At 44.4% G+C, this 13,976-nt stretch overlaps 1 protein-coding gene across 5 annotated transcripts in view; it reads right to left on the bottom strand.

The window, feature by feature from the left end:
• Npas2 (neuronal PAS domain protein 2) overlaps window positions 1–13,976 on the bottom strand; it is a 180,010-nt gene that overhangs the window by 76,293 nt on the left and 89,741 nt on the right. For 4 of the 5 annotated variants that reach the window (XR_004772363.1, XM_027386795.2, XM_027386794.2 and 1 more), the window contains exon 3: window positions 5,423–5,571. Coding sequence is in view for 4 of the 5 variants with exons in the window: in XM_027386795.2 (XP_027242596.1) it covers window positions 5,423–5,571 (149 nt within the window). In the remaining variant the exon portion in view is untranslated. Of the gene's footprint in view, window positions 1–5,422; window positions 5,572–10,947; window positions 10,967–13,976 lie in introns of those variants that run through there. The other variant, XM_035452666.1, reaches the window with a different exon arrangement.

Genomic DNA, 13,976 nt, shown 5'->3' on the forward strand with positions numbered 1-13,976 from the left:
GAAACACTATGACCAAAGAGTAAGTTGGGGAGGAAAGGGTTTGTTTGGCTTATACTTCTATATCACTGTCCATTACTGAAAGAAGCCAAGACAGGTACTCAAGCAGGGCAGGAGCCGGTGCAGAGGCCATGGAGGGGAGCTGTTTACTGGCTTGCTCCCCACTGTTTGCTCAGCCTGCTTTCTTCTAGAACCCAGGACCACGAGCCCAGGGACAGCACCACCCACCGTGGGTTGAACCCTCCCCATCAATCACTAATTAAGAAAATGCCTACCGTCAGATCTTACGGAGGCATTTTCTCAACTGAGGTTGCCTCCTCTCAGATGACATCAGCTTGTGCAAGTTGACGTAAAGCAGACACCCATAACTAATCACTGATCTGAACTGGAACCCAGATGCAGAGAAGGACCAGTGAAGAGCACAGAGGTCCAGACCAGGCTGGTGAAACCCACAGAAACAGCTGACCTGAACATCTGGGAACTCTTGCTCCCCAGTCTGATAGCTGGAATACCAGCATGGGACTGATCCAGACCCCAGGAACATGGGTTTCTGTGAGGAAACCTCAGAAATCTATTGGACCTCCTGTAAAAACCCAGTATTTATCCCTAGCATAGGTGAGGACTTTAGGAGCCCATTCCACATAGAAGAATACTCCCTGAGCCAAGACACACGGGCGTGGGCCTAGGCCCTATCCCAAAGGATATGAAAGACTCTGATGACACCCTATGGAAGGCCTCACCATCCAGGGGAAGCAGAAAAGATATGTGACAGATAAGGTTTTAGTTGGTGGGGGGTAGGGTGGGAGAAGGGAACTGGGATTGTCATGTAAAACAATCCCGTTTCTAATTCAAATAAAAAAGTTGGAAAAAAAAAAAAAAAAGACTAACCAGCACAGTGACCTTAAAAGCATGCAGAAGAACTTCAAAGAGATTTTGGCAACTGAGCACAGGACAAGATCTGGAAGAGACCATGTCAGCTATGAGGCCATCCATCCAGTGCCAGGCTGTATGACAAACACAGTGAACTGCATTCTGGGAAGCAGAGAGAGGTGCTATATACAGCTAGGCTAGATAGAGTTCATCTTGTGGGTATCAAGCTGAGTAAGGGCAGAACTCCCAGGGCTTGAACAAATCATTGCTATAGCCTAAACCCTCAGAAAAGGCATGGATCCCTTAAGCCCTTAAGCTTGCTCTCTTTTCTCCTCATCTGAAAAACATCTCCAGTCAGGAAGATCAAACTGCAGAGTATTTGCCCAGAGAGAATCTTTCATTTACATAGAGGTCCATTCAAGTTAATTGTGAAGGGAAATTAAAGTCCTCACTCCATTGGCACTTGATGTGACTGGTACCAGAAGTTATAGGTGGAAGGCAGGATGAGCAAAGACATGAGGTCCAATAGCTCCCTGTAGGTAGAAATCTCCCTCAGACAGGGTAGGTAGTTACTTACTCTCAAAGTTGAATCTCTGCTACATTTTCTAGATATCTTGGAATTCATGGAGCCCAAAGATAACACTGTAGCAATTGGGAGGTGAACATTCTACAACTATGAGTTACAACAGACTCTACAATTATGAGTTACAACAGTTGGGGGTGGCGGGTGGTAGTGGTGGTTAGCTGTTAATCATAATATTTCCCAGTCCTCCAATGGTTTCCAAGGTGTTTTTTACACCTTCTGTCATGCATCCAGCTTCACCCACAGAGGCAGACATAAGGGGCTGGGAATTGATGTTGGGGCAAAATTGTACTTGATTGGCTTTATATACAGGAAGATGATAAAATGCAAGCCAGCCTGGGCTGTGGAATACTACTTCAGATAGGAACAGTCAAGTACATCCAGTATCCCTTGCTACCTATAGATTGTAGGGTCTTACGTCTTACGAGAGGTACTTTTGACACAAAGGTTCACTACAAGAAAGCAGGGTCATATTCTCATTTTGATTTGACTTGCTGCAGAGAGAATGCATGAATATTCTAGAACCAAGATTTACCTCCCAAGCTGAGAAAATGGGGATGCTTGAAGGATTTCTGAAGAAGGAGCTAAATAATTATAACCATAACCTAGACTTAATCAGTTTTACTCATCATGTATTCTAATTTTACCTGCAGGTGTAACATACGTGTAAACCCATACCCATACTTTTAAACTCTGCCTGCACATTGGCATGATATAGGAACTTTAAAAAATACTGATGTCATAGGGCTAGAGAGATGGTACTATCTAATCTTCCAGAGGACCCAGGTTTAATTCCCAGCCCTCATGTGGCAACTCACAGATATCTATAACTCCAATCCCAGGAGATATGAGACCCTCTTTTAGCCTCCGAGGGCACAAGGTATACGTGTGGTACACCGACATACATGCTGACAAACGCCTATACACATAAAGTAAATAAAAAGTTAAAAAAAATAACACTGATGTCAGCCGTAGAGGTCTACTGGTAAAGGCTCTCTACTTTCCAAATAAGAGGCATCAGTCTGGAGCTTTACCCATTTCTGTGTTAAACACTTCTACAGTGGCTAATTTCAAGTTACCAACATGATGCCAACTGGCTTGCTACAATAAAAAACAAAGTAAAACAAAACAACAACAAACTTCTTCAAAAGTTAGCAATCTTGGGGCTGGTGAGATGAATGGATTGGTGTACAGAATAGTTTTATGTCAACTTGACAAAAGCAAGTTCATCTGAGAGGGAACCTCGATTAAGAAAATGCCTCTCTAATATTGGGTCATAGGCAGGATTGTCAGGCATTTTCTTAATTAGTGATTTACGGGGAAGGGTCCAACCTACTGTGGGTGGTACCATCCCTGGGCAGATGGTCCCGGTTCATATAAGAAAACAGGCTGAACAAGCTATGAAGAGCAAGCCAGTAAGCAGCACTCCTCCATGGCTTGTGCATCAGCTCCTGCCCCCAGGATCCTGCTTTGAGTTCCTGTCCTGACTTCCTTCAGTGATGAACAGTGATATGGAAGTGTAAACCAAATAAACCCTTTCCTTCCCAACGTGCTTTTGGTCATGGTGTTTCATCACAGCAATAGAAACCTTCAGTAAGGCAGTTGGTAGGTTTCTTGCCTTGCAAGCATAAGTACCTGAGTTTTATCCTCAGAATTCACAAAAACATTTGGGCATGGTAGTATGTGCTTGGGAGCCCAGACCTGAGGCGGAGAGGGACAGGCACAGGCAGACCCACAGGCCTTGTTGGTCAGCCTTCCTAGCTTACTTTGCAAGTTCCAGACCAGTGAGGGACCCTATTTCCAAAAGAGGGGTAGAAAACACCGGAATGATGAGACTCAAGATTGTCCTCTGGTACCCATGTGATGTATACACACATGTACCACACATGCACACATATGCACCTATGCACAAGTGCACACACAGACAAATTAGCACCTGTGAGCTGGCACCAGCAGGTTCCAAGCACGCTGCTGGGGAGCCACTCCCCAAGATTCTGGTGTATCTTATTCATGGAGTGGGGGAAGGGCTACCCGACACATTAAGTGGATTTTTCTCAAAGCTCCTTGGGTGATTCTCATGGGTGATTCTCAACCAAGGCTGAGAAGCAGATATCTGAGAGGATATGCTAACAATATCCACAACTACAGTGCAGCTATGACACAGGATTCCCTAGGAGCCCCAGGCATTACACCTTGTAGAGAACAGTAGGTGACTTAAGAATGAGACTTTGTACAACAGGCTGCTGGGTTTAAAGTCAATGCTTTCCTGGCTGTCTGACATGGAAGTTAACCTCTTATGCTTCAATTGATTCTTCTATGCCATGAGACTTTCAGTGAAGAAGCACTGTTGTGAAGTTTAGAGGCACTGAAGGGAAGCATGGCTCTCTGGGAGCCCTGCACTAATACAGAAAGAAAGTCTCCATCCCATTGTTGCCTATGCCTGTGGAGTTCCTGTGTACTCAGAAGACATGTCAAGTGGCTGTATTGTTTTTTTTGTCTCAAGCCACAGTTTTGTGTGAGCACCCTATTTCTGGGCAAAATTTGCTGTGGATGTCCCCATCTTCTCAATGGGGAATCTCAGAAACACGTGAGACCCTGCATAGATTCTGACTAGATGCAGGTAGTCTTGCAGGCAGGCCAGGCTTCATGAAAAGGGGAGGCCTGAGAGGCTCTCCCAGTGTTAGGAAGTGACACTGCTGCTGATCTGGCTCTTCTCGGGTCTGGCTTAGAGAATTTGGTAACTCTGAAGTGGACAGAGAGCAGCATAAATGTCACACTGATGAACTTGATCCCAGCTGTCCTATTTAACAGCTGTCCTGCTTCTCTGTGGCACTGACCTAGTTCGAGTAATTTGCACAAAAAATCTTGGCAATCAAACCAATCTGCTATTTCACTTGGCTAAAATGTTACTTAGGAAATAGAAGCACTCTGATTAAATTATCAGGGTGATAGCTGTTGCCATTCTGCTTGTGTGGTCTTCCTTGGCTTTCAACAAAAGTAATTAACACATTCTTTTTACTCTCTCTTGTAGCATCTCCACGATAAAGGACAGCTTGTCACCGCTGTCAAGCTGTTAACAGGTATAACCAATTCTCAAAGAAATGATGAAAATAACATGCATAAGAACACTTTCCCATTTCCCAGCCCTGCTCTCTGCCATGATTCCATCTTGTCTAAGAAATGATTAGAAAAAAACAGTGTTAATGAAGCTCTGAATTGCAATTCTGTCCTCAGTGATCTGGACTTTCCTAATTTACTTCTGTTTGGTATCACAGGCAGAAAGATTTCTGCTGTCCTGGCTTACGGGTGGCTTCTGAGCCCTCACAACTATTCACTAATCTTTTACTTATTTAGTTTTGTTATTGTTGCTTTGGGTACTATTTTAAGTGAGTAGCACACTAGGTGCCATCAGAATAAAGGGGTAAAAGCACTTAAGGGAGGATGATCTGAGAAAGACAAACGTGATCCAGAACGGCATCACGTGGTAACGTCAAAAGACAGGATTTTATCTGCCAGTGACAGGGGAAGGATATGAATGGATTTAGTGATTCCCACTGACTAAGATCCCAAAGGGCAGAAATGGCTTCAAGTGTGGAGTCAGAACAGATGTCACATTTGAGGAAAGACAGAAAGGGGCAGGTACTAGGGGAGTTCCAGGGGTTTATGACAAGGACAAAGACATGGTGAGTGACACCTGTGCGGGCTGTGGGCCCCCTGTGAAGCTGCTCTCAAGTCTCCCCTCAGGCTGATAAAGCATTTTGGGGTGTGACAGTCTTCTCCCCAACTGGACATAGGGCTTTCATTTTTTTTTTTTTGTTTGCTTTGTTTTTTGGCAAGTCCGGAGCCTTTAGAGAGCCTGTGAGTGATGAGTGTAGTAACCTTGTGATGACAGAAGGGATGCCCTACCTGACAAACACATCACCCGTGGGAAGGGCAAGGTGAAATAGATAATGGCAAGAAGTCAACCTTTACCGTTGTGTTTCTGCAAAAATCCAATGACCTTCTCCAGCACGGTGGTCTTGTCCATTTTCCGAGTGTTGCCTGGGAGCATGGAGCTGAGCTCTTTGATGAGGACATTGAACTGGTCCCGGCGCTTCTTCTCAGACTTGTTTCTAGAGGCTCTGGAAACACACAAGGCACAGGTAAGAAGAACATTCCACTCTGTGAAGGCTCTGTTATGCAACAGAGGTGTCTCCTCTCTCAGAGCTCGTCCTACAGAGAGCACCCGATCAAAGTCTCTCATGGAGGTAGTGTTGGCCACTGTTCAGAGCTGAGTAATGGGGCAAGAAACATGTTTTGCTAGACTTTTGGCCACAGAGAGAGACAGTATAAATAATACACAAGTTCTGACTCACAAAGCAAAACCTTACACAGTTTAGCTCCACTGCCAGACACTGCCTCTCCAACTTCATAGAGCTCCAGGGAGAAAGCTGCATGATGTTTACCTAGATCTACCCTCAGAAGCCCCGATGAGGCTCCAATCCTGTTTCCTCTAGCCCAGAACATCCAGCTTCATGCCAAGTCACGAGGTGTGGCTGGGTTTCCTGGCTGTACCACTCATGCACATGGCCTGGCCCTTGCCCCAAGAACCACCATCCCTATTGGAGGGGTAAAGCTGTCTGGGCACAGTCTGTGAGCTGTGCAGATCCAGGGTGATATATGACAGACACTGCCATCCTATTTGTCAAGTGGCTGGTAAGAGATGGAAAAACGGAACACTCACTCTTCAGCATGACATGGAAGAAACGCAGATGTGTGCTACACTAAGTCAAAGAAACTGGTGTGCTAAAACCAGATACTGGGCGACTCCAACTATACAACATTCTGGAAAATGTGAAACGGCAGAGGTGGAAAAGCGATCGTGGCTCACAGCGAGGGGTGTATGGACACAGCATAGAGGGTTTTGAGAGGGCAGTGACATGCTGTGTCTGATACCACCTGGGCAGGCATATGGCACCACACTTCTGCAAAGATAGAATATGCAGCACCAAGAGGGAACCCTAATGTAAGATCATGGCATGCCAAAGAGTCCCATCAACTGTAACCTACCACTCAGCCGGAGGTCATATGTTTGCAGGACAGGGACCATATGGGAAACCTCTGTGCCTCCCACTCATTTTTTTTTTTTCTGTGATGTTTAAATTGCTCTATAAGATGAAGTCCATTTTCCAAAGGACACTCTACTGCATGTCTGTAGACAAGATAAAAGCAAGGCTGTTCAGGTTGAGGACCTCTGAGGAACCCCAGGCTTTGAAGGAATTAGAACAGGGGATATGGGTTTGGGGCTGTACTAACAAGAGGAATAAGGAACACATGATAGAGGGGTCTCCTCTCCAAGGGCTCAGGAAGCAGCACTATGATGGATCCTTGAGCCTCAATGACACAAACCAGTTCCCTCATCAACAATCAATTTATGGCACTAGAGAGATGGCTCAGCAGTTCAGAGCACCGGCTTTTCTTCCAGAGGATCCAATTTTGATTCCTAGCACTTACAATGGCAACTCACAACAAGCTGCAACTCCATCTCCAGGACATCTGATACCCTCTTCTGGCCTCCCTGGGCACCAGGCACAAAAGTGGTGAACAGACACATATGCAGACAAAACAGCCATGCACATTAAAAAGAATGAATGAATAAATAAAAACACTTAACTTATTCTGAGGTGATTCATGGCTGAAAAAGCTACCCACCCCTCATAAGTATACCCAAGATGAACTTTTTATAGAGACTCAGCTCATGGATGCGAATAGAAACCACTACACTTGGTCTGCCTACAGTCCAGATACCCCAGGACCTGGGGGGTCATAGCTCCTAGGGGAGTTAATCCCCTTATCAGGAGATTGTTGGTCAGTGTGTGTTCTGGACAGAAGATTCTGGTGGCTAACCTCTCTTGGGTCAGGTATTAATAACTACAGATATTAGTACTGTTTCCCCAAAGAGCCCATGGAAACATAAGAACACACACTGAATACCCTTTCTCTGGATGCCCCCATAGTTGTAGGCACTCTGTTTGGTTCAAGCATCCATGCCATTTCAAGAATACATCTATGGTCCCACTCCCCGGATTCTATCTCAGATAGGGCTATTTCCTGACCACCACTTAGTAATTCTCCAACATCCATCTCACATGTATGATCTCTAGGCTTTTCTAAGGGTCCTCAGTCCCTGATGTCCCCCCTCCTTCTTGCCTGTTCTTGGGTTTGGATTAAGGGATTCCTGCAAAGGTCTCATTTCTAACCAAGCCACCATCTTCTTGTTACAGACCAGTGGCAGGTGCGGAGAGCTATAAAGGCTCTTCCTTGCTAGTTCAGAGCAAAAGGCCCAGTGTTCAAATGCATAAAACAGAAGAAAGGGACCCTTTCACTTGCCGAGTGGCTGACTACATATTATAAATCATTTTTAGCCTAGTTTTGAAAGAGTGACACGCAACCTCTTCAGCCAAAAAAAGCTCTGCTCTTGTCCTAGTTTGCCCGTTATAAATTATTTGTGAGCTGATAACACCCAGCTTATTATTGCTCTGTTCTCATCTTCAATGGGTGTAATGACGATGAACATGGCCTGGCAGAGAATCCGATGGAGGCTCTTATCATTAGTGACAGGAACACAAGCTTGTTTCCATTGGCCTCCGCCTGGGATGCACCGTGGTGCTCCCTGGAAATCAGTCAATGTCAGCTGGATCTGCAGCTCTGAGGCAAGAGGAAGCCAAGAGCCTGGGATGACCTTGTTTCCAGTAATGAGCACTGCTTATGCTAAGGATCCGGGACAACAGGTTGGATGACACTGGGACACTTGGCCTCTGGGACTTTTAAAGGCATTATTTGCATGCCATGAAATGCATCCATTGAAAGTATGCAGTCTGATGAATTTTTGTAATTGCTGACTGCCACCAATGCAAGAGAGACAACTGCTTCATTTTAGGGGATTTTTTTTTTCTGGTGTCTTCTTTTTGTTTTTTGTTTTTTTTTTCCCCAACTGCAGCCCACTCAGTTTTGCATTTTCTCTAATTTCCCATAAATGGAATCTAAGAGTCTTGGACCCTTATTCAATATAGCTTTTGAGATTTCTCCATACTGCTGCACAGTTTGACGGTTCTGTCTTCTACTCACTAGTCTTCCACTGTGTCGATATGCCATGTTTGGGATGTCTCTAGTCTGAGGGTATGATGAATTGGGGGTGTAGAGATGGCTCAGTGGGTAAGGATACTTGCTGCTAAGCCTGGTTATGTGAGATTGATCCCTAGGACCCACACAGTAGAGTGAGAGGGTTGACTCACACATGTTGTTCTCTGACCTCCATGATGTACATACCTACATTAATACATTATAAAAATAAATGTTGGGGCTGGAGAGATGGCTCAGGGGTTAAGAGGACTGACTGTTCTTCCAGAGGTTCTGAGTTCAATTCCCAGCAACCACATGGTGGCTCACAACCATCTGTAATGTGATTTGGTGCCCTCTTCTGGCACACACTGTAGACATGATAAATAAATACATAAATCTTTAAAAAAAATAAATGTCACTGCTTTTTACCACTGAGTAGTACTCCATTGTGTAAATATACCACATTTTCTTTATCCATTCTTCAGTTGAGGGGCATCTAGGCTGTTTCTGGCTATTATAAATAAAGCTGCTATGAACATAGCTGAGCAAGTGTGCTTGTGGTATGATTGAGCATCCTTTGGGTATGTGCTCTAGATTGGTATTGCTGGGTCTTGAGGTAGATTGAGTCCCAATTTTCTGAGAAACTACCATACTGATTTCCAAAGTGACTTGCAAGTTTGCACCCCTACCAGCAGTGGTATAAAAATAAATGTAACAATAGTAATAATTATAAAAGAACACAAGCCAGGCATAGCAGTGCACACCTATGAACCAGTACCAGGAGGCTGAAGTTAGATGACCATGAGTTTCAGGCCAGCCTGGGTTTCATGGCAAGAAGCTGCCTCAAAACAGCAGACCAAACAAAATAACCCCAAACCAACCAACCAACCAACCAACCAACCAACCAACCAACCAACCAACCAACAAGTAACAGAGTTGGAGAGATGGTTTAGTGGGTAAAGAACTTGCTACACAAATGTGAGGGCTTGGGTTGGATCCCCAGCTCCCACATAAAGCCTGAGAGGCTTGGCAGCTTCTCTGTAATCCCAGACTCAGGAGTGGAGACAGGGGATCCCTGGAGCAAGCTGACTAGTGGAGTAGCCTGTTGGCAAGTTCTGAGTTCAAGTGAGAGATCATGCTCAATAAACATGGTGAAGAGTGATCAAAGAAGGCAACCAATATCAACCTCTGGCCTCCACTAGGATGAGCACACATGCAAACATGTATACACGCATACATGTCCCCTAACTCTCTCTCCCAATACAACAGAGACAACAGAAAACTCTAAACAATGCACTCTGAATACACACACACACACACACACACACACACACACACACACACACACACGCACGCACGCACACACACATATCTTTAAGTAGCTGCAGGAATTCAGTCTCTTGGGCAAATACAGAGGCACAAAGCTGTTGAGTCATTTGACAAATATGTGCTTAACTGAGACACCACAATATTGTCACATGAAGTTGGCTATAGCTGTTTTTCATTTCTATCAGGAACAAATGAGATTCCCACTTGCCACCATCTTGATCAACACTTGGGATTGTCAATTTTTACCACTGAAGTATGATTTTATTGTGGTCTGGATTTGCCTTTTTCTGATGACTGGTGACATTGAACATCGTTTTGTATGCCTTCTTCTTTAGGAAGAATTATTCAATTATGCCTTTATAAGCAAATTGTGTTGTCTTATGGGGGTGCGGGGAGACAGAGATAACAGATTGGAGGACAAAGGATATATCTCTGTGTTAACACATACCCTTAGGAACCTCAGGGCTTTGGTTTTTGGTGGAATGTCCATCATTGGACATCTTCTGGAATTTGAGTTTGGCTACATAGGCCTCATTTGTTGGGTACTTATGCCTTAAGAGACGCTATATAGTTCTTTACATACAGTTGCATGCTGCATTATGTTTCCATTAACAACAGATAACACACATGACAGCAGGCATGTAAGACTTTAATAGAGCAGGAAAACTGTAGTTTCCTATTGCTCTCACAACATCATAGTTCAATACATTACTCATACAATTATGGCAACGATGGTGTAAACAAACCTACTGTGAGCTCATGCATCTAAAAGTAAGCACAAACAACCATGTGTAGGAACTAATATTGATAAAAAATAATGGGTGATGTCACTGGCTTGTGTATTCACTGCATTTTAAATGATCATAAAGGCATATACACCCACTTCTGAAAGCATGTTGATAGAGAACAGTGCAACATGTTACATTGGTAGCAACAACCTCATACATCTGTTTATCAAGTTTCTTGATGGTATCATTTTCTCTTGTGCTTGATTCAACCTCATGGTGTTTTATTTATAGTAGTCCTAAGAACAGTAGGATATGGCATATACATACATACATACATACATTTTAACTGCCTACGTGTGCAGGAGAACATGTCTTCTGAGTGTGTAGGGTATAGTCTATGATGCCTGCAGAGATGAAAAATCACCATATGGTTAATTTCTCAGAGCCTATTTCTGTCAGTAAGTGGCACCTGGCCATACTGTTTTTTTCATTCTTACAATGGTCCTATTAGGTAGGAACTATTCTTATTCATTTTCTAGGTGAAGAAGCCAAAGCACTGAGAGACTGTAACTTGTCACCATCACACAGTAGGTCATTGGCAATGCAGGTTGGCCTAGGCGGCTGCCTTTGAAGCCCAGCACATCCCTGCCTCTTTCTGTAGCCCTCCTAAACTGCGTGGCATCATCTGCTAAGTAGCCACATACCCGTATTCCAGGAGCCCAGATCTGAGAGTGACTAATGCTGATGGCTTGAGTTTCATTCATAGCACAGGAACGAAACCCATACCCTACAGAAAACAGCATTTCAGACAATCTGTGTTTCCCTTTGAGGCTGGATATTACAGTAAACTAAGAGCAGAATGTGACTGCAGCCCCAGCTCCTAAAGGAGTAGCCTTTCCATGGCTGTGGTCACCTCTATTGCTGTTCAACTAGTATTTCCATGTTCTTTTTTTAAAAACAGACTTATGATCGCCTTTCTCTGCCCTGGAAGTCAGTCATGTTATGACTCTTGGACATGGAAATGTAGGTACAAATAGCAAAGGGTCTGTTCCCAGTTGGAGATCTGAATGTCCATTCAGAACTGCTGTTTCGTGCTTTGGCAAGGAGCCAGGTGACACTTCTCTCATCCTAAGCCCTCAAGGGAGGACACTTACTAGCAAGAGTCTTGGTATGAGAATATGGAGAGGTGGTGGCACCCTTAGGAGGTGGGAACTCATGGGAGATTATTATTAGGTCATCACCCTGGGATAAGGTTAAGATTAATGCCTGATGGGAGTGGATTAGCTATCACATGGGTAGGCTGTTATGAAGCAGGTTTATTTTCTTAACTTACTTTTGTCCCTTCCCTACCCTCATGCATGCTCTGTAACCCATAACGAAGTCCTCACGAGAAGCTGATGTTTTAGCATCACACTCTCAGATTTCTGGGAATGTGAGCCAAAGGAATCACTTTTATTAAAGATGCTAATGTCAGGCATTTAGTTGAAACAAGACAAAACACACTGAGACTTGCCCTCATGGGTCTTAGGATTCCGACATGAGGGGCATAAGGCTTCCCCAGACCTTACAATTAGAAACAGGAAGTAATATCTCTTCATCACGTGATGGGGAAGAGGCAAAAAGATAAACAAGTCTTGACATGTGACTCCAAGGAGGATTTATACTTTGCTTTTGAGATGGGAACAGGAATGTGTTTGGGTAGTGTTGCCAGTGTGATCCATTTTGGGAAACCAGTCAAATGAATACCTGAGTCTATCCAGCTTGGACAGTATAAGAACAGGTTTAAAATGAGATTCAGTGTGCATTGGGGAGGATTTTGCCCTCTTTACCAAGAAGGAAAACACCATGACCAGCCTCTTTCCATCTCAGCTCTTTCATGAGGAAGGAGGCATTGATGAAAGAAGTCCCATTGCCTACCTAGAATTTTTGGACTCGGGAACCTGTCAGAGGAATTTGCCATTGAGGCAAAGTTCATCTTTAAATAGTCTGTCTTCTACACTGAGGAGGAAGCAATGACCCAGTTCAAGAGACTTCCTGAGAATAGCGGTGGTTAGCCTTTGATCAAACAACCAGAGAATCAAGGGATGCCAGCCACCAGTGTGATGGCAGCAATACGGGGCTGGATGTCAGGAAGAAAAGATTCCTGTTACAGAGAGCACTGTTGATATCTTTAATCTTAAGCTTACAGATATTATAGAACATAACCTTCAACCCCAAAAGTATCCAGATAGCCAAGATCTTTACAGGGGGCACTATGGTAGACTGCCAGCTCTGATATTGATGCTCAGATAAGAAACTCATCCATGGATATAAGGTAAAGACCAAGTGGCCCTCCTCGACTAGTCCACTTCGTATGAGTACATGTTGGGTAATCTCAAAACCAGGACAGATAGGAATGGAAGAAAGCAGTGTAAATACTATCACAGATCCCTAAGGAAAAGACCCAGGAGGCAGCAAGCAAAAAACTCAAGCATCAGAATTTTTTATGTGCTGGAGACCTCACACAGGCTTCCAGGATGATGCTCTGGTAGGTTCAGAATATAGCCATTACCCTGTTCAGAAAAGCCAACATCAAGAAAGGGATCAAGGATGCCAAGTGGTGAGCCTTCAAAGAACTCAAGGAACTGATTTTGCTTTGGGGAACAACGTTGAATACCCAGACCTAGATGGAATGTTTATCTTCTACAACTGTAGCTACTTCATCAAGATGTACAAGAAAGACAGCCCATAGCTGGAGGGGAGCATGGCACACGGCTGAGTTGTTTAGGTCTCTGATGTGCACCATCTGGTCCCAGAGCATACACACAATAAGCAAGTTTTTGCTGATGCCAAGAAGAATCAGGCACTCGCTTCAGGCAATGGTGGGGGGGGCACCTGGCACATTATGGGAAGGATATCACCATTGCCCAGAATGGATTCATCAGGTTCTGGGATGAGTTTGGCTACCTCTCTCCTGAATGGAACAGCCTCCATCTGGTGAGCTGCGTCTCTAATGCCAGAGGGCTATGGAAACCCTGCCCACTATTCAGCTGTGATTTGTGTCTGAAGTGGATGACCCCCCTTCCTTCTAGCTGAGTTCAGTGGAAAAGTTTGCCCTAGTAACTGGGAACCATGATCTTGAGCAGGACTAGTGTGAGGCTTCTGAACAGAAACAGAAGACTCCCCTGGGGACATTAAAGAGGACCTAAAGACAGGGAAAGAAACAGAAGCAGCTGGTGTAGAGAATTCACCAACAGCAAGAGATGTTGATGGCCATACAAATCCACTCCCAAGTAGCTATGAAGAAACCACCTTTTGAAATGACCATCAGAGCTTCCATTGAAGAAACTGTGTGGAGACCTCAACATCCTATCAATCCCTTTACTGCC

Source organism: Cricetulus griseus, assembly GCF_003668045.3.
Source record: "Cricetulus griseus strain 17A/GY chromosome 1 unlocalized genomic scaffold, alternate assembly CriGri-PICRH-1.0 chr1_1, whole genome shotgun sequence".
Lineage (NCBI taxonomy): Eukaryota > Metazoa > Chordata > Mammalia > Rodentia > Cricetidae > Cricetulus > Cricetulus griseus.